A 26,797-nucleotide genomic window follows, 5' to 3' on the forward strand; every position below is an offset into this window, starting at 1 on the left:
AAAATTGATTATTTAAGAAGGACTGGTTTCCGCAGATTGCACCAAAACGCAACCGATCTATCGTCTATATATAACGGATTACGTAACACATTTTGCAGCAGGTAATGCATAAAATAAGAAGTCTGTGCTGAACTGTAGTTTTGTGGAATGACCCCAGATTAGCCCTATTGTGGATTTCCTATTACAATCTTTATTTACAACACAGGTGTTACAGAAAGCGTATTGGAAAAAGTTTTTTTAAATGAATTGTTCGCCGTGTTAGTTATACACAACACTGAGATTTACATGGTAAATATGTAACGCTATTACCTACGTTTAGACTGAGTAACATCTGGCACTTAAATACACTAATTTAAATACAATCAATATGTTCCTAAATAAAAACGAACCTGTCCCACTTTCAAATATAAGCATCGTGTAACATCGGTTAATTAAATTGTTTTGTTTTCCCTATTTCCAGACGGTATTGATCAACGTGTTACGTCAGTATTGGTAACTTTACAAAACCAAAGTCAAGTGCAATTGCTCAGTTCAAAAATCTCCAGTACTTCACAAATGCAGGATACATCTTATTTTGCTGTTTTTTTAAAACGGCCTTCCGTCGGTAGATCTACTCTACGTCTCGATTTTGCTTCATTCAGTTTTTGGGCGACTTTTTTTTTTCGTTGGGAATGAAATAATCACCAGCGCTGTTTAACGGAGGGAATCCAGCCCATATATTTAGTCTAGCCGGTGAGAAAAAAAAATTCGCTTCAATATCCCCCAAGATGGCCGCCGATGTGGGATCGATGTTTCAATATTGGAAGAAATTTGATCTACGGCGGCTTCAGGTTAGTGCGAATCTCTACCTTTCTGGAGAATATGAAAATATAAAGGCTGCTCTACCGGAAAATGAGGAGAAAGAGGCTTTTGGGGCGAGTTTTGGCGAGTAAAAGCAGCGCTGTTGCATTGATAGGTATTAGAAATTGATCTTCTTCTGCCTTTGTTCAGTTCAATCATTGATCAGCAGTAGAGCGACCATAGAGCAGCAGCAGCGCTCTCTGTGCACTCTCCGACACTGCTGGGATGCTGTCTGGCAATTTGCGAATTTTGAAATATTTATCTTGTTGATTTGAGCCTACTGTACAATTGTTTGCAAGAAAATTGAAACTTTTCTGATACGTGCCAATGTCTTGCCCGGGGACTTTACTTTTTCCTGCTAAAATCGGTTTTATAAAGATGATAACGGTGCGTGACTTTATCACGTTAGCCTTCATTTCATCTCTCGCGGTTTTGCTTGGATTTCTGTTCGGACCATTCGTTCTTTTTAAACAAGGGAGTATTATTATAATTAATGCTGCGATTGTTATTTTAATAAGTGTGATTTTGCATTTTGCGAAACTTTGCTTTATGAATGGGGTCGCGAAAAGTTATTTCGTATGGTTCTGTAGAACTTTTAATTCATTGGTAAAGTTCATAAAATGAATTTGAAAGGCAAATGGTTTAATCTGCCGCCAATGTATATTTTTCGGGAATAATGCAGTGTTACCGTTGCAGCTTGTCAGAGATATATTGTAGCGCTTGTGTTTTGCAGTGGTGCTCAGGAATTTTTTTAAAGAAAACTTTGAGAAGCGCACACTTATCATGTACGGGTCAAATTTAAATCGTATTCATTCTGGATTCCATTCTATATGCATGAGTGTCGTTGGCATAAAATTAAATAAAAGTTTGGATGGTTGCGTTCTTCAGGAACAATCGTGACGATGTTGGTCTTAGAAGAACTGGATATAAGCCTGCAACTCCAATTTTTGTTCATTTTTAAGAAGAAGACATTTTATTTTAAAAGCAGGGGAGGTGGGCAAAAGGCAGAAGAAACGGGATCCGAAGGACAATGATCGATTGATTATAATAAGTCTATGTAATATGAATAAAGCTTTCTTTTACGGGGTACCGTCAGTGTTTCACAGTGGTAGGGCACGCACGGCTCCTTTTGGAGAGGAAAACGGCTGCAGTTTGTGTTCCAGCCGCAGTGTGTGCAAGAGTAGGGTACTCAGGCAGGGACTGTGTAATTGTATTCCCTGCTAATGTTTGTAAATCAGACCTGAGCAGAGCAAGGGCACGGACTCGCTCTGTATGATTGATGTTCTGGAACAGGAGGAATGACAGGCGCGTAGCGGAAAGGCGGCGTGCCGGAGAACTGGATCGCTTCTCGCTCGGGTCCTGGCTGCTGGAGCCCTGGTGTGGCCGGTTTGTTGTCATTCAGGCTTGGCGAATACCACGGCGTATCACTCATGTTGTCGGAGGAATGTGCCGTGTGTCTGAGCGTGTGTGTGTGTGTGTTGTACGGCCATTGTGCCGTGGAGCGTCGGCAGAGTTGGGGGGGGGGGGGTTCATTCACCTTCAACCAGCCTGCAAATTCAGAGCGAGATGGAACAGCTCCGCATTACCGCACGGCTATCAGACTGAGGGATTTCAGCGGCGTCAACTGTTATTTCGACACCACATTCTACTTACTGTAAAGGATCTGTTATGTCAACACTAAGATCATTATTAATAATTAATACAGTTCGTCTGTGTGGCGTACGGACACTGGCTAAGGTTTATACGCTGTCATACACAAAGCAGTTAAATTCCTTTTTTAGGGGATATGTTTGCGCCCCGGATAGGTGCTGTTGGCTGTAACGATTTACATGTCCTTGTGAATCTTTCTCCAGAAGCAGGAAGGTGCTGTCTTGAGCTTTGTGTCTGTGATTACGAGCGCTGGTCATCGCTGTGCAGCTGTCAGGAGCAGCTCTGCGCGCAGGAGGAGCGAGGTGCCTTGTACTGTCGGTAGTACTTAGAGGCTTGATTGCTCTAGTGACGCGCTGTCACCTCCGGAGAAATTGCCATGCTTGGGAAAAGGCAATACATTGATATTGTCCGATAGAAACCGCTTATCGCTTTTTTTTTCGTTTTGTTATAAACGCTCTTGCTCCAGCTGCCCCCTTTGTGTGTCTGCCTTGCTCAAACCGCCGGAGGTGAATAAAACGAAAATACACGCATTCCACGGGACTGGACTGAAGTCTTTCCATCGGTAAAAACCTTTCGTTATATTTCTGTGATAAGATTTCTTTATCATCAGTAGTTCTCGAAGATGAACAGAAGTATCCCTTCCCCCCTCTTTTTTCACGGTGCATTTTTAAAACTAATTTAGGAAAACAACTTTCAACAGAGCCATAGTCCTTAAAATAGAATGCGTTTACAAAGGACGCTTTACTATATCCCCACCCTAAGGCAATTAGTGAAAATAGTTCTTTCCAAGACTCGGAAGACGGCAAAATCATAAAAAAGGGAAAGTATGAAAAGAATCACTGTCCACATAGACTTATATATATGATTCCCCATGAATGAAAAATGAAAAAAGTGTGCTATGGGACTAGATTAAAGAGAAGGATGGAGAATCAATAGATTTGTATGTCATAAATAATTATTTCAACTGGGGAGCATAATGGTATAGAGTCATGTTTGAAGACATTAAACAGGGGAGATTGTGGGTTTGTGGTTCTGTTTGAGTTAGGTTGTGTCATCAGGTGATCAATAACTGAATTCTGTAATGGGATTAGTACAAACTGTCTTGAAAGTGTGCAACAGACAGCAAATGTTCTCTTACAGTGTAGTGAAGTAATGTGCGACGAACTCGATCGCAATGCGAAAAACACTGTAGTACTGCCATCCTGATATAAGAGTGGCCTGTTTCACCAGAGGCAAAATATTTGTGGAACAAAACTTTCACGTTTGTATCCTTTACTCATTAGTAACACCAAGGACTTCCTGCCTGTTATCTTCAAGACCCAGAAAGGAGCCCAATCGAATTTTCAGTTTTGCAAACGTTACAGTACAGTCATACCTATTGCACAGTTTATTAGGAACAAGGGTTCAAATCAGGTTAATGTCTGCTGTTGCAGGCATATGGTCCATTTTTCTTCTTCCCCGATAACAGCAAGAGCCAGCTACCTATCTGGTATTAACATGCACCCGATTGTATAGAGTAAAAGAAGATTTTTGTAATTGTAAAATATTTACATTTTCTGTAGTATTATGGTATGCAGCATATTCATCATAGAAGGTCACCGGTTCATGATTACTTATCAAACTCCATTTTATGCAGTTAATTAACATGCCAGTTTTTAACAGAATTGAACTGCAATTCAGGTTTTCTGCAGATTAAAAAGAGTTTTAAGTTCTAACGAACAAAGGGATTTTTACTTTTTCACTCTGCTAAACACTCCAGACCTTAAGGTCAGTGGTACATTTTGAATCAAAACTGTTTTGATTCTTCGCTTTGAACAGATACCTATTCAGATTAATCTCTTTGCACGTATGACCATCAGTGCTTAAGAGTCTTTCTTTGTGAAGCGTATTCAGCCTTATATTAAAAGTCTGAATGAATGGAAACTGAACATGCGTGGGCCGAGTCATAAACCATAAGCAGTTAGGTTAGCAGCACGGATCAAGGCTTTTTACTTTAAGAGAGCCACACTGGGTTTTTTTAATTAATGCAATTTGTTTACTGAATTGATTACACACACTAGTCACAGTTATACACTGTCAAAAACACTTGTTAACTTCTAATTATGCTATCTTGATGGCCCTACAGAGGCTTTGATTCTTTTGAAAAGGTATTTTTCTTTCCATAGTTTCATGGTTAAGTAGCCGAAATGTGTTTATGAAAGATAATATGAAAACACCCTGAAACTTTCTCGTCCCTAGAAGCTGAGCTGGACTGGGGTAATAGACGTATAGAACTGAATTATGCAGATGAGCCACTCATTGTCTTGAGTACTTTCATCGTAACAAAGGTCACATGGCTACTCTTTGGAAAAAGCTGAAATGTTTGTACTGACATGTAATCACAAGTGATCTGACGTTTCATGTGAGGTGACAGTTTTCACGCATGTATAAGTTGTGCTTTTGAGAAATACCACTCAAAAACACAGCACCACTAGCAAGAAGTGACTGTGGACCAAGAAGACATGAGACTATCAAAACAAATAGCAGAGAAGAAATGACAGGGATTGGTTAGCATGCAAGGCTGTGCATGGTGATAGCTGGATAGTGGAGCCACCCACTGTGCTGCAGTGATTTAAAGGGCTGATGACGCTGTATATAATTACTGCTGTACATCACCCAGGTGAACTTCACTGGTGGATAACAAAGCTCCCCACCTTTATGTGAAGTCGTTTTGATCTTTATCCGTGAGGGATTATTACTTTAAAAACTACCGTCTCGAGATAGGATGGCCGAATCCCGTACACAACGCAGTCCAAACTGAGTGAGAGTGGGCAACCTGTGCTCTCTTTCCTACAGGGGCGGGGTGTTGACTGTGTGAAAGCTGGAATAGAATAGTACATAGTTTTTAACAGTAGCGTAAATGGTACAAAAAGGAACCTCCATTGTTTAGGAGGACGTAGGGTATTTTTGTGTTTGTCGCTTAAAGATGAATTTCCTTCTTTGTCTGGTGATGCGTCTCCAGAACTGCCCAGTGCTGCCCAGCGATCACTGAATCAGCAGGAGGTGAGCCGTCCCGCTCCAAGGTCTGCTTGAACGCAGCTAAGGGGCGAAGGAACAGTCATGTCGGTGTCTGCTGACCTTGAGGTCTCCACATGTCTATAGATGAACCGAGGACACTGCTGGGGGAACGGTCTCCTTGCTTTTGTCCAGACGTGCATAACTGGGCCCCAAGAGGCCTGATTTATTGCTCTCTTTTTTGGATTTTTTGCCACGGGGAACAACTGCATTAGAAGCTACTATCTGTATTCTATTAATTCCTTTTACTAGGAATTTATTTACTTTTTGTTGTGTTCGTGTATATCCATATTTCCTAGAGTGTGGCTTCAGGGTTTGGGATATTTTTTTGTTGCTGCTTCTTTTCTTGTTACCTACAGTAATTGCCTTTTATGGCTTCTGAGAGCAGGACATAAGCACATACTGTACACATACATTGTCCAAAAGGCTGCAGTGCAATAGCAATGCTGATCTATCACAGGAGATGTAAAGGCAAAGGAAGTTCAAAAAGTTATGAGCTATCAATCAGTCTTATCTAGAGCTGGCTTCACTTAGAGGTGTTTGGTAATTTGGAAATGCCCAAGTAATCCATCACTGCGCAGAGATGAAGATGATTTCGCAGAATAGACATCAGGGGACATTATTAGCGAGGTCATGCTGTGGAAAGGTGCCTTCTCCCACGTTCTTGATGGTCCTGATCCTTCTGTTGCAACACGCTTTCCCTGGTACATTAAGTGTGCCGAAAAGCAAACATGAAATGGACAAAATAATTGCATGCAACTGAGTGAGGGAAGCACTTGGTTGAGTTTAAACTCTGAACGTCCTTGTCCCAAGGCTGCTTGTAGCTTCCACGCAGGAAAGGAGAGTTTTTCTTTAAACTTCCAGCAGCCTTTGGGGTGCAAAACAACCCAAACAAAGTTAAAAAGCTGAGACTGGTGACCTTGGTTGCTGCTGACCTGTGGTCATGCAGTCTTAGGCAGGGTAATAATTTACACAACCAGATGGTGTTTCTGTAGGCGCCTTTTGAAAGGACAGGTCATGAGGTTCGGGAATGTTCTGCCAAGACCGACAGAGATTTTTCAACGGTTTTGATGGCTGCTGAGGGGCTCTGCTGACTGGCAGGTGTAAATAAATGACTTAGGGCTCTCGGCTTGCCTGTAACTGAGAGGTTTGCCCCTGGAGCTTTTAGAATTTGCTCCCTGACATACGATACGGTATGTATGATAAAATTCAGAACTCTAATATGCAGTGTTTATCATGCTGTGTTTGCTGGCCTTGATAGGATAATTAGTATGAAATGTAGTGGAAGAAAATGGCAGTATTTTTTCTGATGAACCGCTTTCCAGTAATCAAGCATACCTTTTATGTTTGCTACAGTGCAGTTTGAGCAATTTTAGGCTTCGCACATGTGCAGGTTTTTGGATAAACGTTACTGATGATGAAGAAAAATAAACAGATTCAATGATGTATAAAAACCTATATTATTGCAGCAGTACCCTGGAATTTTCAAAGGCTGAAATGGATCAAACTTCTCTGCAGCAGGAGTTTCACCAGTTTCCCTGTCTGTCATGAAAGATTCAGATTCTCCACTTTCTATATCTGACCCTACTTTTTTAATTTTTAACTTGTCGCAATGGTCTGCAGGCCATGGTGGTTGTTATTATTGCTATGCGCTCCAGCCACTTGCTGTTGTTTTTTACCAGCAGTTTGAAGACTCTGACTTATTAGAACAGACTGAATCCAGGCTTTCGGCGCGCTGTACTTCTGTGACCAGTATGGGATTATTTAGCTAATTGGAGGACACTTGCCACAAAGGGTTAAATGAATTTGATTGGTGATAATTCGGGCTTTTGCCTGAAGAGCACAGGCTAAGAATAGTTTTGATTGCCGTGTGCAAACTGTCTTAGTGGCGCAGATTTTCTAGGTGTTAGAATTAAATGAGGAATTGTAGACTGATAGGGAATCACAGGTTGTCACATTGACTTGATCAATTCAAAAGCTTTGCTAATGGTCTAAGGCTAACTACCAATATTCTTTGTACAAAGAAAGGCAGAGCTGCAACTGATACACTCATAGACTTTTATTAATGTTTCTGACTTGTTGGGTTGTATAAACCCTGACAGTGTCTAATGTAAAAAGTGCCCTGGCAGTTTCTGCTATAATTTGAAATGTCTTTCTCACTGCATTAGTGAGACAGGGAAGTTTGAACTCTTAGACAAAAGACGTACCTTTTTTTGATCATTAGCTTTGACTAATCTTCCATTTTTATGTAAATCATTCCACAGTGCTTGTCAGCAGAGTGCTTCTTAAGTGGTAAGAGTTTTTACCAATATATACCTTTGCGTTTTGGTAAAGTTACTTGCATTTCACCCACTATTAAAAGTGATTTTTCTTTTAAACAGAACAATAAATTGCCTTGTCGAGACATTCATCAACAGCTCATTTGTGGTGTCCTTTTGATAAAGTTAAAATTAGACAGTCCAGCAAAAACAGTACAATTCCAAGCTTTTGCATTGCCTTATCAATGAGGGGGGTGATAATTATTAAAACTAGATCAAGTACAGTAACCTAAATAGCTGCAGCAGTCTAACATAGAGAATTCTGTTTCAAGGAAGATAGAGGGGTGTGTGTGAAGATCTGGAGCTCTCAGAGCTGCGAGTTCCCCAAGGGTGTTCTGCATTTCCTTGATAGAGAACTTCCCGTGTCATGATGGAGTATAGTGTAGGAATAATGGATTTTCTGGATCATGCTTTTTCTTTCTGGAGGCACTGTGACTGAGGAGATCACAAGTCACCATCAGGAGTAAGCAGGTTTGGAATCGGGGGTGGGTGGGGGGCAGGGTGCCGTATGCGTTCTTGCAAGATGCAAACTGTTTACAGTCAAACAGCTCTTCTTAACACTTCTGCAAATGTGCTGTTCCCCATGAAAAAACTGGAGGATGTAAAGACTGAGAAGTCTCTGCCCCCAGCACACCGGTTAGGTCATGTACCCCACCATTTCAGACTGGCTGTGACTGTGCACAACCACCCTTCACACACAGGCAATAGCAGGGGATGCCTGGACCGGCGGGGACCTCTTTAGATCCTGGTTCGACCCACCTTGCTGGAAGTAAGTGCAGTTGCTTCTTTGGCCTCTTAATAATCCCCATCTCAAAACTGGCTCCATCACTCTGCTCTCCTCCCCACTGAGAGCTGGTGTGTGGGGAGTGTACTGGCGCACTCTGGCTGCCGTGGCATCATCCAGGTGGGGCTGCACTCTGGTGGGGGTGGTGGGGAGTCCGCTGTAAAGAGTTTTGAGTGGAGTGTCCAGCAGTGTAAGGAATTCTTAATATTGGTAGTATAGTATTAGTATCTGGTCCAGAGAAACGTGTGCCACTTGCTGATCCACCAAAACCACTTTCTCCTGGCTTTTGTCTCCCATTCAGGACTGGTGACCTTTTTTAGGAAATCAGGCTACAAGATGATCTAGCTATTATTATTATTATTATTATTATTATTATTATTGAGGCCCATTTTGTTTTGTGCTTTGATGCAGTTGTTTCTCAGGACTAGCCGGCGGTGGTAAATGACCAGTGGGTTTGGAGAAATATGAAACCATGCACACAGATCTATGTGTGAAGACATGTTTTGTTGTTGGTTTTCATTAGCGCGGTGTGAAATGTGAAGTTGTGGGGCGGCGAGCCCAGCTCCTGTGGTCTGTCTCAGATGCGCGCTCGGAGGCATTTCCTGTCGGAGAAGCGAAGGCGCCCCACGCCGGAGCGGAACCAGTACACGGGCCAGTGCGCAGACTGGTTCGGTGGGACCTTCAGTAATGGCAGCGCAGGACAGCTGCAGCTGAGCTCTTCAGGAACTGCGCCGGGAGCAGCCAGACAGACGATAATCTACAGACAGGAACAATGAGAACGAAATCAGTCACGTCCCATTGTTCTCTTTAAGCCCGGCAATAATAAGATGGGAGATGCAGCTGGCTGGAAATCTCCCGGTGCTTATTACCGCTGCGCGCTGTTTTTTCCCGTCGCCGGTTTGAGATGGTCATTACGGGCAAAAGGGTGCAAATTATTTTTCAGCTCATTACCTTGCGGAGCACCCTGGGGTGTAGTGCTGTCTTCATGGTGACAAACAGAGCCGGCCTGGCGAGCTGTTTGAGCGAGGCCGCTGATGTTGCGTTTAAGCCGAGCCCCCCCCCTGCTCCCCACTCCAGTGGCCTGGCCGGAGAGGAAAGCTGGATTCAAGGTGTTGCTCTTGAAACCCTTCCCCTCGCTCACGAGGCAAGTGGGGAACGCTTTCCCCTTCCTTTGAAAGTTACGGAGTGATCTCCTTGGGTCGTGATGGATGGCGTCATGTGATTTATTATACAATAAGATCACACACAGCAACCCCTGACCCTATGGGAGCTCTCTGTATTGGATTATAGGGCTCTGGCGACAGAGGTCGGTGGTTTGCAGACAGTGTATAATGCTCAGAAATACCCCAGTGGCTCTGCTGGGCTGTGCAGAACCTTAGGTCTCCCATGTGATTAATTCACCAGAACAGGCTCAAGATTTAGACTTTCTTGTCCAGCAAGAACTCTTAAGAAGGACCTGTGTATACGTGTGTTCTTTGAAAATGCTCTTGTATAAACAGGAAGTTCTTATGTCAATTTACTGTTAATCCTATTGGATTCAAGAAACCTGCAGTGGCTATAATTTTGCATTGGCAGACAGGTGTTTTTTTTTTCTTTTTTTAATTGACACACCTGCAGTATTCAGTGTCTTCGGTACCACTCCTCTGACTCCTCTGTCTTTTCTTCTGAGAAGCAGAAATCTGAGTGATTGTCAATTTTTCAAAAGCGAAGAGGAATAAACCGCAGCCTTCTTAACCCCCTGGCTTCAGTTAATTTCACGCCCTGCAAAGTAAACATTTATTAATAAGTATTAATTCCCGCGGTTTAGGGAAAATATTGGAAAAAAAGCCTGTAATGTATGTCTCGTCATGGTATCAGAATAATTCCTCAATCCCTGGCTGCAAGTGGCCTGTATAATATATTCCCCCACGGCCTTTACACAGAGAAAGGAAAGAAAAAGCCTTTTATAGCCTCTGTAAATTGAGTTGTGAGCTATAGAAGGCACATCTACCAGCACATAAATGCAGAAGTTGTTAGAAGGAACAGAAACTGACTTGAACATTAAGCTGTTTAACCTCCCTTTGAATCTGTTTAGCATTAATGGTAGACTTCAAAGTATTTACTGCAGTGGTGGGTATGGAATGATAAGTAGGTTTCAGATGGAAAAGGAACTATTAATACAAAGAGAAGGTTCTCATAAATGTCAGCTTAATCGTTTTTGACCTTGCATTGGTGGAATTTCACACCTGGACGCGGTCATTCCTTGCATGCTTTTTCCTACTGTATGTACAGTCAGCAGCTCTGTTTATAGATTAAAGGCTCTTTTCCTTTTTAATGAGAGCAGCATTAGACATGCTTGAAGATTGGATTTCATTGCGAAAACCGTTGAGAATATAGGAAGCCATAGTGTGATGTACCATGTCAGGTGCTGCTGTTGTTGCTGAATTCACAATTCACAATCTGTCACATTTTTTAAAGGTTGTGTTTTCCATTCTGGGCTGCCATTGATTCTGTACTGTATTTGTAGGAGCTACAGCTTTACTAGCAGGTGTGAAGATCCCTTAGATCCATCTGACTTTTTGGCTTTTGGAAATATTTTGTATATGTACGTTAATCATATACTTAACATCCAAGGCAAAGATTAATGAGCAACACCTGTCACTAGCTAACCTCAATGGCAAGACTCATCTGTTACGGCAGTAGTAATCCAATAATGTCATAATTTTTACTTGACCTCGTCGATTGTTCATAGAAACTAAGTTGTCACCAGGTTCTGTAGTGGCTGTGTCATGCGATCGCCAAACTGACGTTCAAGATCAGCTGCAAATTGAGATTAAAAACTACTTTAACAGATCCCTCTTCCTTGGGATTGACAGCAAGCAATTTTCTTCTCATAATCTGCACAGTTTATCATAAATCAGGCACAGGCGATCCTTTCAAAATGAAAACTTGCTTCTGTTTCCTCTGTGAGGTCTTTCACCTGTTCAGTTTTGAACATCATTTTCTTTTATTCAATTTACATATACCTCTTTCGAGAGAGACACTGACATCAATGAGCAAAACCTTACCAGTAAGAACTACGAATGAAAGTTTCTGCTTTCTTTTGGGCTGCAGTATTAAATCTGTATGAATTCCGATGAACGAATTAGATTAAGGTGATTTAATAAAAATAACCTGAGTTTTATATTGGCCTCTGATAGAGAGGAAACAGATATGACTCCCATAACTGTTTGACCCATTTCACATTTTATGAGCTGCAGGCTCTTGTGCATTGAACTGGTGAAGCAGAAATACGTTTTTGATTAATTGCACATGGTGTTACTTATAGTAAGTTAACGAGCTCTAAATTCACTGTGCCACATCACAGCAGGCGCAGGCAAGGTGGACCACAGCGCTGTGCCATGGGAGTCTTTCCCCTTTCTTTGGGTTACGTTCAGCACGGAAAAAGCAGAACCGATTTTGAACCCAGCCCAAGTCATCTAGTCATGTTGACTGGCGTTGCAATGAAATACTGTGACCATGTAACATAACCCTGAGGTTTTCCAGTTTTGAATAAATAGCGCCACCCATTTTTAAAAAATCATTCCGATAAAGTCTGGCTGTCGGCTACAGCCAAGGCAGGGACCTTTGCTCCTGAATGATCAGCGGGATAAAGGATTGGGAGGAAATTTGCAAAGGAGCTTTCAGCTGGAATGGTACAGCAGCCATGGATAAGCCTGTGCTGAGAGCTCTGGGAATGCCCTCCGCTGGGCGACGCCCTGTGACGCGCCGCTCTCAAGCGCCGACAACACTCTGCCCACGTTGCCATCTGATCCCAGCTCCCTGCCCGTTCTTGCTTTAACATTTAACGATTTCCCAAAAGCCTGCAACAGGACCCGTCAGTATCGATCGCCGCCGGAGCTTGATGATGCCTCCCCGCGTAAAGCTCAGGCATTTTCCTATTCATCTGTGTGTCTGCCTGCATCTCCCGCCGCCATGCCGATCTCTCAGAGAAGTAAATAACCGGCTTTAACCAAACTTCGGGGAGGCATTAAGAGGATGGAGGAAGGTCTGTGCCGGTGGATTCTGTTCTCATCCCCCCCAACCCCCACCCTTGCAATTCAGCCAGGAAACCCTGCGAGAGAAAAGAAGGCCTTATCTCTATTGGCGTGGGGCTGCGCCTGCACATTGACGACAGGCTTCTGGATCCTGCCTCGCCTGGGGCTATCGAGCTGTGTACCTGTCGAACCAGGGGCCCTCATTATTTGTTGTGACGGCCCTGCCTGACTGAAGGCGTATCGAGTGCCGGCCATTCCCGTTCTATTGACGAAGCTCTTATTGAATCCCCCCATTCTCTCTTTCTCCCCACCTCCCGCAGCCCTTGATATCTGTGGCTGTAATTCATCCTGCTGTTGTCCATTTTGCCCTTCAAGGAAACGAAGCTTTCCAACTGCTCCCCTAACACCCCCCCCCGCCAACCTCTCCTGCTTTCTTCTTACACGATATAGTTTTTACTGTCATGCTTACCTCACAGCTCTTGTCAGCCTGAGTGCTTGAGGTGTACAGTTTTATTGGAATTATGTGTTTAACCCACTGGTTCCACTGTTGTCTACCTGCTATGTTTCTTTCTTCAAAAATAAAAACAAACGCACATCTGTTGTCCCTCTTCCTGGCTTTTCAAGCTGTGTTTGCTTGGGTGTGTGTAGTGGTGACAAGAAGGTTTCACTACCACCGAACAGGAAAGTAAGACATTACTACATTACTTATAGGACCTATTTATCTCAATTAAAAACCTGTATTTCTTCCCCAATGTGAAAATCTCCTTCTTCAACCATTCAATTAAATGTAAGAGTGGCTTTGTCTTACGTGAACAGATGTCTTATGTTTCGTCCTGTAATGCACAAGGTAAATTTTAGCAAAAACAGATGGATGGTGCTTATGATTTTAGCCAATTGTCTTCTTCCAGCTGCTGCCAGTGTAATTGTGTTTTTAATCCGTCCGTCGGCCTCATAGAAGAGGAAGGGCTCAATAGACCACTGAATTTTCCAGGAAGATGCAGACTAAACCCTTAACTAAACAGATATAAGATTAACAGCTGTTCTCAAAATGAGAAGACACAAAAGCATTTAGAACTTTGGTGCAATTTATTGAAAACCCAGTACATTTCGGAAATGAATTTGTCAATCTACACAGATTGATTCTGCATTTCTGGTAGAGCCTCAAACATCTCACCTAAACGCCAGGTGAACCTGTTGAACAGGACCATTCTGTCGCCTGAACCAGTTGTCCTGTCAAACAAGGTAATAATTGTCCATAACTGGCACATTCACAAAAATATCTTTGGACATTTAAAGTGAGGACGTAGGGGTGAGAGGACAGTGTATTACAAAAAGCCCATGAAGAATGAACTCACAGATACACACAAAAGCTTCTTGGCTTTGAATTTGCAGTTGAGCTGCAGATTGATCAAAGTGGTGCATCATACAGGTATTTTATTTTCTCATTGTCTTGAGTGATGCTTTAGTCCTTCATTATCTTGCATTATCTACTGCAGACCTCATGGTGTTGGTGACAGAGTATCCTTTTTTAAAAAGCGAATCGAACAGCTTATATGGTATGTTTGAATTATAGGGTTCAAGGACGACGATAATGCTTTTGAAGATACGATGCGTGATATGTTAGAAATAAGGGAAGTACAGAGTCTTTGGATTTGGGTCTGTTCTGAGTCGGGCTTTATTTACTTTAAAAAACAAGCTGGCTTCTTCCACAAGGAGCACACCTCCAGCCCAAACGCAGGGTGATCTCTGGCTTGTGTCAGCCAAATTGTGTTTTAAAAAAACTTCTGGGGGGGGCAGGAGGAAGGAAACTTGCTGCCCTTCAGGCTTGCTGCTTTTGTTAGGAGATATAGATCAGACTGCTCAATCACATAGCGGAGGGCTGTTTCTCAAGGAGCATTTTATTTTGATGCTATTGAACATGGCTGCACTGCAGAGTAAAGAATTAATGGGAGTCTCCAGATTCAATCCTTCAAGCACGGAAAGGGCTAATTAACATTATTTGTTGCTGATCGTTGTGATCGACGTATCAGAAAGGGGCTCTGATTTACAGTGCAGTGAGGTGTTGATGACGTGATGTCGTTACTCTCGCTGGGGGATGGAGGGAGCTGGTGTTTGGGTTAATATTATGGAAACGAGCTTCCCCTGTTCCCTGGATCCTGCACGAGAGCTTCGAACACAGCACCGATGTCATCCTTCTGTTGTCATTTCTGTTCGTTTTTTTCCAAGAGGACACTTGGGTAATGATTGCGTGTAGCAACTATGTTAGCAGCTCTGCAAGCGTGTAATTTAGCCCCCAAGGCAATCATCTTTTCGGGAAGTCTCTAGGTAGCTTTCTGAACTCTCCGTTCTTAATTAAATATGCAATTTTTCATGCCAACGGGGGTCACTTATTTTGTTTGGGATTATTTGCATGATAATGCTGTAATGGATCCCCCCCTCCCATATAAAAAAGGGATTGTTCAGGCATTCTGAATCCAGTAATTAAAAAAAATAAGGGGGAAGAACAAAGCGTTGAATTGAAACGTTCCTCCTACCATCTCCCTTGTTAGTAGCAAGCTGCTTTTTTTTTCCCGATGAATTTTGTGAATTCTTCTTTCCTCGGCAGTTTTCCCCAGACAGGTTACATAGTGTTTTAGAGGGGATGGATTTAATTGCTCTGTGGGGATTGGTTGGCTGCGCTGGGCTCGGTTGTTTAATTAGTGTACCCTGCCGGGATTGGTTTAATGCTCCGTGATCTTGAAATTGTCTGATTGTTCAGCCCTCTGGGGACTCTCCTTGCCTATGTAGACCAGCAGGTTTAGCTAAACATGGCTGTGGGCTTCTCAGAACAGTGTTGGAAAGAGTACCATCTTCTCAGCAGTAAACCCACAATATAAATCACAAGACAGTCTGTGCAATTACTGTACCTGAGCTCCATTTACAGGGCCTGGTGGACTGCAGAATAAGGCAACACTTCAGGTCCTTTCAAAATCTACAAAGCATTATTCCCTGTGCTTCTTCACACTGGGGAACAATTTCTGGGTGATTAATGTTTACTGTGCATCTGAAAAATAATTAGAATCCAACCTAAAACTGACGGATGTTTACTTTACAAAGTTATTATTAGGCTTTTGAAGCCTGTGTCACGTATGTGTGTTTTACCAAGCGTGTCTTATCTTAACTGGCGCTTCTGTTTTTCCTCAAATGAACCTTTTTAAAGTTTGAATGAGCATTATGGCCTTTTAAGTGATTCCCAAAATAGTAGTTAAAAAACAGCAGGGCTACCCAATGCTTTGCTTTATAAAGCAGCATTTCACAACATGGCTGCTCTATGGGGGAAGTGGATTTAAAACTGAGACCAGGAGGAACCAGGAGTTTACACAAAATGATATGTAGCTTGAACAAGCTACATATCTAGGTTGTCAAAGCTGATACCTTCACTTCGTTCAAGAAAAATGCTGGATGAATTTATAATAATAATAAACTTTATTTTATATAGCACCTTTAAAGGTGGCTTCTCATAGCGCTTTACAGAATGACAACAACAATAAATAAGAAGTATACACAAGATAAAACACAATTACAGTACACAGAAGAGACCGTGGATGGTGGTACTAAGTATAGTAGGAGCAGAGGGGTAAAGAATGGAACCAGTTCAGTAAAGGCTCTTCTAAAGAAGGTTTTGAGTCTGGATTTGAAGGAGTTTAGAGAAGGTGACTCTCTGATATCCTTGGGGAGAGAGTTCCAGAGCTTGGGGGCATAACAGGAGAAGGCCCTGTCACCCATAGAGTGTAGATGGGCTTGGGGAACAGTTAGGAGATCAGAATTAGAAGAGCGAGGGTTGCGAGATGGGGAGTAGGGCGATAATAGTTCGGACAGATACTGAGGTGCCAAGCCGTGCAGAGCCTTATAGGTGAGCATGAGGATTTTAAAGTCCACACGGAATTGGACAGGAAGCCAGTGCAAGGACTCCAGGATAGGAGTAAAGTGAACACTTGCACAAGACCTGGTCAGGATTCCGGCTGCCGAATTTTGGACATACTGCAGTTTGTTCAATGTAGATTTGGATACCCCAGCGAGTAGAGCATTACAGTAGTCAATTCGGGAAAACACAAATGTGTTGATTTCACAAATGTGAAACTTCAGATCAAGCACAATGGCCTCCTCTCGTTTGTAACATTTCTTTTGTTCTCAGTTTCTTAGAGTAGCAGAGCTTTACTGCATGAGAATCAGTGCTGGCCTCCCCAGAGCACCTACTGCGTGCTTTTGATTTTCCTTAAATGGTTATTATTTTATAAATCCAAAAGTATAGTACAAAACCACGCTGAAGAAACACAGAAACACACAAAAACCCAGCAGAACAGAACCATATGTGCTGGTAAAAACCCCATCAATGTCATTAAAGTACATGCCCTCACTACTGCTGAAACTCTCAGTCCAACACAAGAGGCAAAGGGCCACAGTCAGAAATCGCTTTGGATTTTAAAGCTGCAACTTTCTTGATCTGACAGTAGTCATGCTTTGTGGATCTTTAGCATTTGGCCATCTGGATCTGGGTGTGCTATGCATAGGGGGAAAGAGCGTCGCCAAGATCGACTGGAGAGTCTTAAATTAATTGTGCCAGAAGCACATAAGCGCAGGTCATTCAGGAAATGACATCATCAAGCTGCACTTTCGCCATCCTCAACTCCACATGGCCCTGTTGCCTAGCTTGAACGGTTTTGACATTCAATTGCATCTCAGTGTGTGCTTTCCCCTCTGTGTCTGAGTACCGACAAGCTTTGCCTCAGGTGAAACACAACCAAGTGCTGATAGGTTTTCATTTACTGTAATTCACAGTGCCTTGCTTGCAAAAAATGCTGTTGCTTTGCCATCCCTGTTTTTTTGTTTTGTTTTATGTAAAGAAGCTTCATTTCTTTAAACAGCCCCTGCAATAATAAAAAAGGAATTAAAACATGGGCAAAAATACATACACTTGCAATTTAAAATGAAGTTCCCTTTTGGCTCTTTAAAGGGTTTAATGTGATCAGCTGCAACTGTGTGGTATCCTTTCCCCTCTATGTAATTTATATAGGAGTATATACCTGCTTGTGAATTTCTCACATAGTTTTAAAAAGCTTCTTGCAGTTGGTATGTCAGATTAGTTCAGTACTATTAAAAAATATTGCCCTTTGGGAATCTTTCCTTTCACATAGTCTGATTGGTCTTGTAAATTACTTCAGCTTTACAGGTCTAAAGCAGGATGGCTTGGAAAAAAAGGTGAAGCGTGCAGAGTTATGTGCAGAGTCACCTTGATGGAGAGGTAGGTGGAAATTGCATTTTTGCAAATGGGCAGGAGAGGGCTGGATTCCTATCTTCATTGCCCACGAGCGAGCCGTGATTGTGAGCTCATTCGTGGCTGAGCTGTTGACCTCTGTCGTGACAGTGCTCAGCATCGGGCATCAAATTCGAAGCTGCGCTTCCTGATACAGCATGTGTGGCAGGGTATTGGCCAATGGGAATATGAAAGTAGTACGTTGTGGCACACTGTACCAAAGCCCAAATTCGCTGCGCTTAATTTGACAGTGGATTTCAGACACAAAAGCAGTTTAGTGGCGGAAACCATCTGCTCCTAATTTCGCAGAGCATTGCAATCAAAAGGTTTGCATTAATGTGTAATAAAGTAATTCCCTTTTTTGTTATGCAGGAGCCATTCACCCCTTCCCCTCAAGCTCCTCATAACCATTCTGTAATGGCAGCTGAGCGGCGAGTGCTGATTGATTTTCCTTCCGTAAAGGTTTGGAGTTCTGATTGCTATTGCGTTTGACAGCGGATTTTAGTTTTGTGCCCTTCCAGCCTTGCCTCTGCAGGCTGAGCACACGGAGGGAGATGTTTTGGCACGCGCCAGGACCAGGAGTTAAGAAAGATGCAGCTTCAGGGGGACTGTGAGCAGCAGGCAAAGGTCGCATTGCGCGTTCCTTGTTTTGAGTCGCGTTTTTTTTTCCCCGAAGATGAGGGCAGTGGTTTCGCATTAACCTCGTAAAGGAAGCAGTGGGGCGTGAACGTACTGGCATCAGACAGAGATTGGAGTGACTCTTTACCTTTGTGGGCATGAAATTGGTTTCGCCTGTGAATGACTTGTGTGGATGTGTTAGGGATTTCCTTTTTAAAGGCTAAAATATCACTACATCCTTTCTGCACTGGAGCACCAAATAGGTGGGAAAAATACAACACAAATACAGTGAAATATTGAATATCAGGATAGAGATAGAGATTTGTGGTGTTCAAAATAAATTTCCTTCCAGAACCTTCTTAATGGCCTTTCTCTTAGAGAAAAAAAAACGAGTTATTTTTATGCAGTTTTACATCATTTGTAAAATTCTGTTGAACTGTTTGTCCTCACCAAAATGCACAGCCCAAGGTCGTCCATCAGTCTGGAACTTGGGTGTTCCAGAGCACTAGTGTTTCTGAGAGGGACAATGATCGTGGCAGTTAATTAGGTGTTAACAATTAAGCTTGTATTGTTAATGCCTTTCAGCCTTGACAATTAGGTGTCAGGGCCGAAAGAAGTGTGTGATCTGAACACCCATTAGTTACTATGAAGGCTGCTCCATAATAATCATCACACTTCACTCAGATGAACAGATCTCTTTGCAAATAGGTGTTCATGGAGCGTTATAATTGCACTGTCACCTGCCTTAAAGCCCCTTCATCTGAGGTGCCTCAGCCGCCCTGTACAACCCTTTGACTTCAGCTTACCTGTCCAGCAGCAGTCCCAGGACAGGGGGCAGTATGCTACCCCTCTTCCCACTGGACAGGTGGAGGCTAAACCAAAGTACTCTCACAGGTGACCGTTAGGGCAGCTGCAAATATCCCTTCCTTGCCTTTCATTGGGTGGGTTTCTTGATGAGCCCACGGGGACTGGTCTGGCAGTTTGCTGAGGCTGCCTTGTGTAGGTGTTTTAAAGCAGGCGGCCTGACTCAAGCCAGGCTTCGTCACAGTGGATCACGAAAGAGACATTTGAAACTACATTGATATTTCAATTCTATAAACAGTACATATACAGTGAGAGGCATTACAAATGAGACAAATAGTATTGTTTCCAATAAGTTATTGCATTTTCTGTGCCCCCTCAGTATGTATATATAGTAAGGAAGGTCAGCTGCCTTTCCCAGATAACCATTCTTTCTTCCCATTCCATCTGGTTCCTTGTGATTGTGTAGAGCACTGTCCTACTCCCGGGCCTGGAATTCCCCCGTTTCAGTGCTAATAATTGTGTGAAGCTGATCGGCCTACTGATTTACACTGATTCACACTTTTTTATCTGTACTCAGTTCTTGATTTAAAAGCGCATTCTTTCCTCCATGTCAACACACTGAACTTCAGTCTCTTCCCGACTTGCTTATTAAAGATTGGCTCCCTTTTTTTGTTTTAAAACTGCCGTGAACAGTTGATCAGTTGATGATAAACAGGCACAAGTAGCACTGACTTCTCTGACTTTATCTACTCGCGTCCAGTTGGTTACATGTCAGGCAGCACGTCTCAATGAGGGCAGTCCTGAATCTCACTAATTAGCATTGGGCTCATGCCAGTTATAAATCTAAATGAATAATATATATTAATCTAATTTTAACTTTTTAAGAGGTAAAAGCGAACTTTTAGAAAAGGGCCTCAGACAGAAATTGAAATGAGCTTGTGATTTAAAACCTGGCTGGAGTAAAAACCAGGAGACACTGGAACTCCTGGACCAGGATTAAGAACCACGGGTCTAGCCTAGGGGTGGTCAGACTTGGTACTTCCTTTCAATTACAAGTTGTTGCTCCAGCTTATTTTTACTAATCAAAGTGGGCTTCATCACGTGAATTCAGCAATAAGGGACCAATGACAAGTCATTTATTGGCAAGTCCTGTAATGGCGTAGAATGGATGTGCCTGTGACAACCCCCACGCTAGATTCAGGCTAAGTGAATTTAAGCGGCACAAATGTAATTTTACAACTTGGAATCTCGGGGTGCATGGTGGTCCTAAAAGGCCTTTTCACTGCTCTGGCAGCACTTATTATGAATCTGTTAACCTGCAGTTTTTAAGTTTTTTGCTTAATATTTAAGAATGTGTTGGTATTTATCCATTTTCTAACCACTTTTTCCAATTCAGAGTCACAGGGGAAGCTGGAACCTATCCCAGCAAGCAACGGGCACGAGGCAGGGTACGCAACTAGGGCCCATTTTTCCAGAAGCCATTTAAGTTGCCAAAAAGTCTTTGGACTGTGGGAAGAAACCAGAGCCCCCTGAGGAAACCCCACATGAACACAGGGAGAACATGCAAACTCCACGCAGATTGCACCCCTGGACTTGAACCCAGGGCCCCAGCGCTGTGAGACAGCACTGCCACTGCCCATGAGGAAATATGGTTGTTTCTATAGTACTGATGGGGGTGTTGGGATGGGGGAGGGCTCATTTAGAGCCAGGTGTGGTCTGTGGGGAAGGCAGTGAGTGTGGAACAGCCTGCAGCACTGTGACCTGTGCAGGGATGACAGAGCTCCTCGCCATCACCAGAATCCCTTGGAAGCTCCCCCTCCATGCCTCCCTCTCCTCCCTCCCTCTCCTCAGCACTTTTGAAAGATGCCCTGATTACTAAATTTATTACTGTGGTCCTGATACCACTCCTGGCATTTTAATTGCCTGTGTGATGATAACAGGGTTAGTATTGAGCTTGCTGGCAGGGAGTCACTAATCACAGGCCCTTTGCGTAGGCGATTTCAGAGAGTCCTCAATCTCTGATACCTGAGAAGGCTGCTTGAAAAGCTTCTAGACAATTATTTTTATTTTTTTTTTAATTTGCGCAACAGGACATCTTTGTGTGCTTTGACGCCGTCCACACGTGACTGGTTTTAAACCGGTGGCATGAGAGAAGAACATTTTCTGGCAGGCGTTTGATGAACATGTACACATGGTGACTGCTGCATTAGCTGTGGCGAAAGTATTAAATCATTTTATTTAAATACGGAGGGACTTGGGTGAGGATCAATTCCAAATACAAGTGGCTTTGTTGCCATAAGTCACTTGAAAACATTTTTACGTAAATCCCGAGCTAAGCAACAGCCTTATGGAAGCAGAACTATAACTGGAGAGAGCACTCCTTGTTTAAAATGTGTGTCCTGAGAGAAGCGAACTGTACTGCTTGTTTAAAAAATGAGTTGAATAAGAAGTAACCTGCCTTTCCTTCTTCCACGTACCCACCCCAGCCATTTTCTAACTGCTTCTTCCAATTCAGGGTTGCGTGGGAGCTGAAGCCGGTCCCGGCAAGCAACGGGGACAAGCTGGGTTACAGAGCAGGACGGAACATCAGTCCCCCGCAAGGCAGACAGACACAAACACACACACACTCACACCTGGGGCCGATTCCCCCCATTAACCAACCAGGAAGTCTTGGGACTGTGAGAGCAAACTGGAGCACCTGGTGGAAATCAACAGAAACGCAAGGAGAACACACGAACTGTACACACGTAGCAGCCCAGGACGAGAAGTGACCCAGGGCCACAGTCCTAACCACCAGGTTACCCCTTTCCATGAAAAACATATAGAAAAACAATACATAAACATAAATGCTTTAGACTTTTCTAGCATATGATCTATAGTCGTGTCACCTGATCTACTATCTTAGTCAACATCTTTTGATTCCAAAATACTGATGCCACCAAATACGGCCAGAATGGAAAAGGTAAGCATACTTTCAATGATGCACCTGTGAAGGGCTCTCAAGATTGATTGGCTCATATTCTGCCCTATTAATTGATTTAAGAATAGTCTTCATGTAGTTCAGTCACACTTCACTTTTTTAAATCCTGTATCTGGGCTGGGACGTTTCTGCCCCAGAGATGAGGAGGGGTGAAAATACAGAATTCTGTTAAACATTGAAGTCAGTAATGCACATTCTAGTTCTGTGCAACACATCTTATGTCTTTGATTTTAATCCTAATCCAAATTCATAATGATTACAGGCTGAATTGCTGGCTGTTTTGAAGTGGTGCATGATTATGTTCTGTAACAGGTTACAGTGTGCCATGTTATGGCTGACTAAAAGACATAATATAGACATTAAATCCACACTTGAGCCTGCTGGCTCATCAGGCTAGAGCTTATCCTTTGCTGAAATGTTATGTGACCTGAGGAGTCACTGACTGGGATGCTGGTACCCACTTACACACTTGGGTGGGCTGGAGCAATTGAGGTAACGTCCCATGCTGAAGGATACAGCAGCCATGCCTGCAGTAAGAACACAAATCCGCAACCATCTGGTCAGGCGTCAGAAGTTCTCATCTGTGCTGTCCCCATTAAATTCCTTATATGTGCTTATATATATTATATATATAGATTTGAATGCAATTGACATTGTGAAAGGGCTGGAGCTTTTGTGTGAAGGATCAGAAGATAAGCATGTAATTGTTCTGATATCAGAAGATAACTGCTTTTAGAACCACTGGCCCTGGCTGGACACAAACCATCTCCCTCATATTGAAATGCACACTACGCTGGAAAGCAGTGTAAAAGCAGAGGTAGAGGTGATGTCAACAAGTTAGAAGAGCACCTTTGAAAAACAAAATATCAAATGGTTAAATATCAAAGTGTGTCCAAACCTCGTGGTTGCTCGACCTTCTGCTCAGTACAGGTACTGCGCACAGATCAAACGCCTCATTGCTCACTTCCCAGAGTCCCCCAGAAAAGTTCCCCCTAACGCCCCAGAGACATTGGACGCCCTGTCCATTTCCACCCGAAATGGAGACAAAGGGTTCACCTCCCACCTCTCCATGTGCAGCCACCTTATTCTGGGTCCTGTTAAGTGTTGAATAAGACCTCTGTGGGCCACACCTGGAGGCCGCTTCATGGGGAGAGACCATCACCTTTCTGCACAGCTTTCTGGCCAGGATCGCACTGCTGTCTCTGCCTTTGTTGCTGTGTTTAACACTGGTCCTGCCTTCTGCTCCGAGCGCTTTTGCGTTTATCCTTATAAAGAGGTGTAGGGAAACACTTCAGTGACCGTGGTATAGGTGGAATTGGTTATGTATTCAGTCAAAACGCTAAGATTCCCAGTGTATGTATATAGATTTGATTGCAATCCATTCTAGTAATTGTTATTCTGGGACTGCAGCTGGCCATGAAAGCAGTCCGATTTTTCCTTGCCGTGAACAGAAGCTGGATTTAGCCTCAAGTCAAGGCCGCAGACGTTAGGGTTCCGGGAGTGCTTTCATTCAGAGCGCCCCGAGCGCGGCTGTCGCCGGCCGCTGATGAATTCACGGTCGCGTCACGGCAGTGAAATGTCACGGGCCGCCCCCAAGCTCTGCTGGGACCGCCGGCGCCCCCACATTGGCCGTAACGCCGCCGAGCTCCGGTCCCCCCAGCAGAAACCACCGGGGCCTCCTGCAGCGGCTCCCAGACTGCTGAATAATTCACAGAGCGAGGCCTCTGTCTGGCTGCGGGCCACAGGGGTTCAGGGGTTAATAACAGGTCTGGATTTCAATGTCAGCAGCTGGGCCGATAACATATGAAAGAATCCTGTTCCGTTGATTAGATTTTTCGAAATGGATCAATTTTTAATCAGCAGAGCATCTGACTCCAGTCAATAAGCGTAGCGTTGTGGAGACAGCTGCTGGACGTCTGGCTTTATTTACAGGAATGTTTGTCTTCGGCCATATGCAGATGTAGTATAAAAGGGAAGAAATCCGCAGACGGAAGCACTGTACACTTAGTGTTTTTATGGTGCCCGTAAGGGTATCGGGATTGTTTATGACTGTTCTGCCCTATCACATTTTGCAGTCCATTGAGACAAAAAGCATGCGGAACCCATTTCTTCCTGGAACTAACCCCTCGTGACCTGAAATTTCAGCTGCTGAATTATGAATGTTTCTGAGAAAATTCTTATGCACTTCAGTGTTATCTATTCATGTGTACAGTCGTATGTATGCAAGGAAGGATGTATTTGTCCCTGTGTGTGCAAAACTGTTCTACGGCACGTGCTTATGTGCGTACTCATAAATATTTTAGTTAGTAAGCGTAGAGCAGACAAACCAGCTACGATATTGCAAAAGATTTTTTTATGGGACTATCGGGAAGCAGTGGCTTGTTAAATTATTAAATTATGATGCTTATAAACTTTACCTTTGGAAGTAACAGGCCAAGAGTGTATTTAACACTTTTATGACTGCAATAATGAAAAGCACAAAACGTTTGACATTTTTCTTATTCTGAGATCGTGTTCTCAATTGTTGTTGAGATAAGGCCAGGGAATCTTTGAGGAAGACTAATCGGCGTTGTTCAAATGCAGAAATGATCATTCGGCTCTCTTTGGCAGTGTTGAGTTTTGGGGGCTATTGTGATGAGTAGAACTGTTTTTTTTTTCAGTTGGCTGTATCTTAAAAACGGTCTATAAAACATTGTCATGATAGAAATACAATGCATTGTAAACACAGTGCAAAAAATACCATTGCTGGTAAGTTGAATTAACAGTATGGGCAGTTTTTTTAAACCATGTTTATTTGCACAGTGACTGCTGGATTGAGGCAACCGCCAAGTCTTGATTTTTATTGGCTAGCTTTCTGAATTAGCCTTATTTTGTTAGGAATCTGAATATCTGTAATAGGGAATTCACTGAACAAAGGGACAACCGTGCATTAGTCTTGTCTTTCATGTGAACTTTTTCCCCCATGTACTCAGGAGAAAATGTTTGAATCTCGGTGCTACTTTGCCAGTAGCATTTTTTTAGCTCCCCGATTATACAATTCTGGAGGTTGGGGTAGCTTTTGAATCTGAAGCTGATTGCATGCCTGTGAGCAAATAAGCGTTTTCTTGTTTCCTTTAGAACTTCTTTTCTCTTGTTAAAGCGTCCTACTTTCTAGGAGCCAGTGCTATAAATCAGCCTACCTTAGGTTGGGGGGGGGACCTGTTTATTTATTTGAGCCTAATATTAATGGACTGTGAAATAGGAACTTTAAAGGAGACGTAAAACAAAACACCTTCATGTTAATGCATGTTATGGGAATGAGATAACAGAAGAAGAGACCTGCAGATCATTTGGGTGTCAATTTTAATCCCGGTTGCCGATGTCGTTTGGAGGGGGCCAGGTTAAGTCCTGCAGACTCTTGCTTTGAGGGGGAAACTGTTGTTCTTATTTGAACCTTTTATGTGTCCTGATTCTAGGGCCAAATATACAATGACTGGTTACACCTGCATGTCATCGCTGTGCCTTGGTGTATTGGGACCATAGAGATTTCCCTTGAAATCAACTTCACATTCCACCTTTGTCTTTAATTTTAGCTATGTGTTTGATTTGTTCTAGCTCTCTGCGCCGCAAGATTAGGTTGGATTATTAGAGATTTTGGTATTACTGTTAATTTAAGGATCTTCCTGATCCTTTCTGATATCACGGTTATGTTGTTTCTTCTCCATTCATGATGGGCTGGGTAAATATCTGTCACAGGGAGTTTTTATTTTGTCCTTCACTTTGTGTAGCCCAGCCTCCCATCTCTCCCTTTTGTTTCCCTGAATATGCAGAACATAAATGTGACAAAACATCTGAAATCATTAAGGCCCTGTTTGCAAAGCAGTGACAAACAAACGGGCAGCAGTTATTAGCTGTGGCTGAAAAGGAAGCATCCTTCATTGCTTGTTAATTCATTGTGAGACGCAGATCTTGGAAAAGGTTCCCCCAGGCTAGTTTTATACAGAGAATCACACACTGGCATGCAGAGAGTTAACCTATTGCAGAGGAAAAAGGAATGTTCCAAAGTATCAGGAATTTTAAAATAGGTTGTAATAAATATAATTCTGCTAAAACAGATTGTGGACAATAGATTGTGGTTTGGAAAATTTTAATTTAACAAAGATGGCTATTGTGTTTCTTGAGTACCTTAAAGAATGGTGTGGTGTACTTTTTTGTACGTTCAACTGTTCACATTACTTTTTTCTCTTTTCTTCCTTTCATCTTTTATTTGTCTTGGTTATCTACCAGAAATATAATTAAAAGATAATTTGTTTCCAAGCATGACAACTTAGAATTCTAACGCTTCCAATCAAAGTGACACAAGCCATTAGCAGTACAGGCGGGTGCTGAGATGAGGCAATAAAGCATTAACCTCCATCGAGAAAAGTAAAATGCAGGACTCAAATTTAAATTTTGCATTTT

The 26,797-nt window shown here is 42.9% G+C and overlaps 1 protein-coding gene across 5 annotated transcripts in view; it reads left to right on the plus strand.

Annotated features, from left to right (window-relative positions):
- Positions 1-251: 251 nt before the first annotated feature.
- The window catches only part of cux2b (cut-like homeobox 2b), a 154,232-nt gene continuing 127,686 nt past the window's right edge, over positions 252-26,797 (plus strand). For 2 of the 5 annotated variants that reach the window (XM_015366063.2, XM_015366065.2), the window contains exon 1: positions 252-830. In XM_015366063.2, coding sequence (XP_015221549.2) covers positions 768-830 — 63 coding nt within the window. In that variant the 5' untranslated portion in view covers positions 252-767. Of the gene's footprint in view, positions 831-1,700; positions 3,053-26,797 lie in introns of those variants that run through there. The other 3 variants (XM_015366064.2, XM_006640427.3, XM_015366066.2) reach the window with 2 other exon arrangements.

Source organism: Lepisosteus oculatus, chromosome 22 (assembly GCF_040954835.1).
Source record: "Lepisosteus oculatus isolate fLepOcu1 chromosome 22, fLepOcu1.hap2, whole genome shotgun sequence".
NCBI lineage: Eukaryota > Metazoa > Chordata > Actinopteri > Semionotiformes > Lepisosteidae > Lepisosteus > Lepisosteus oculatus.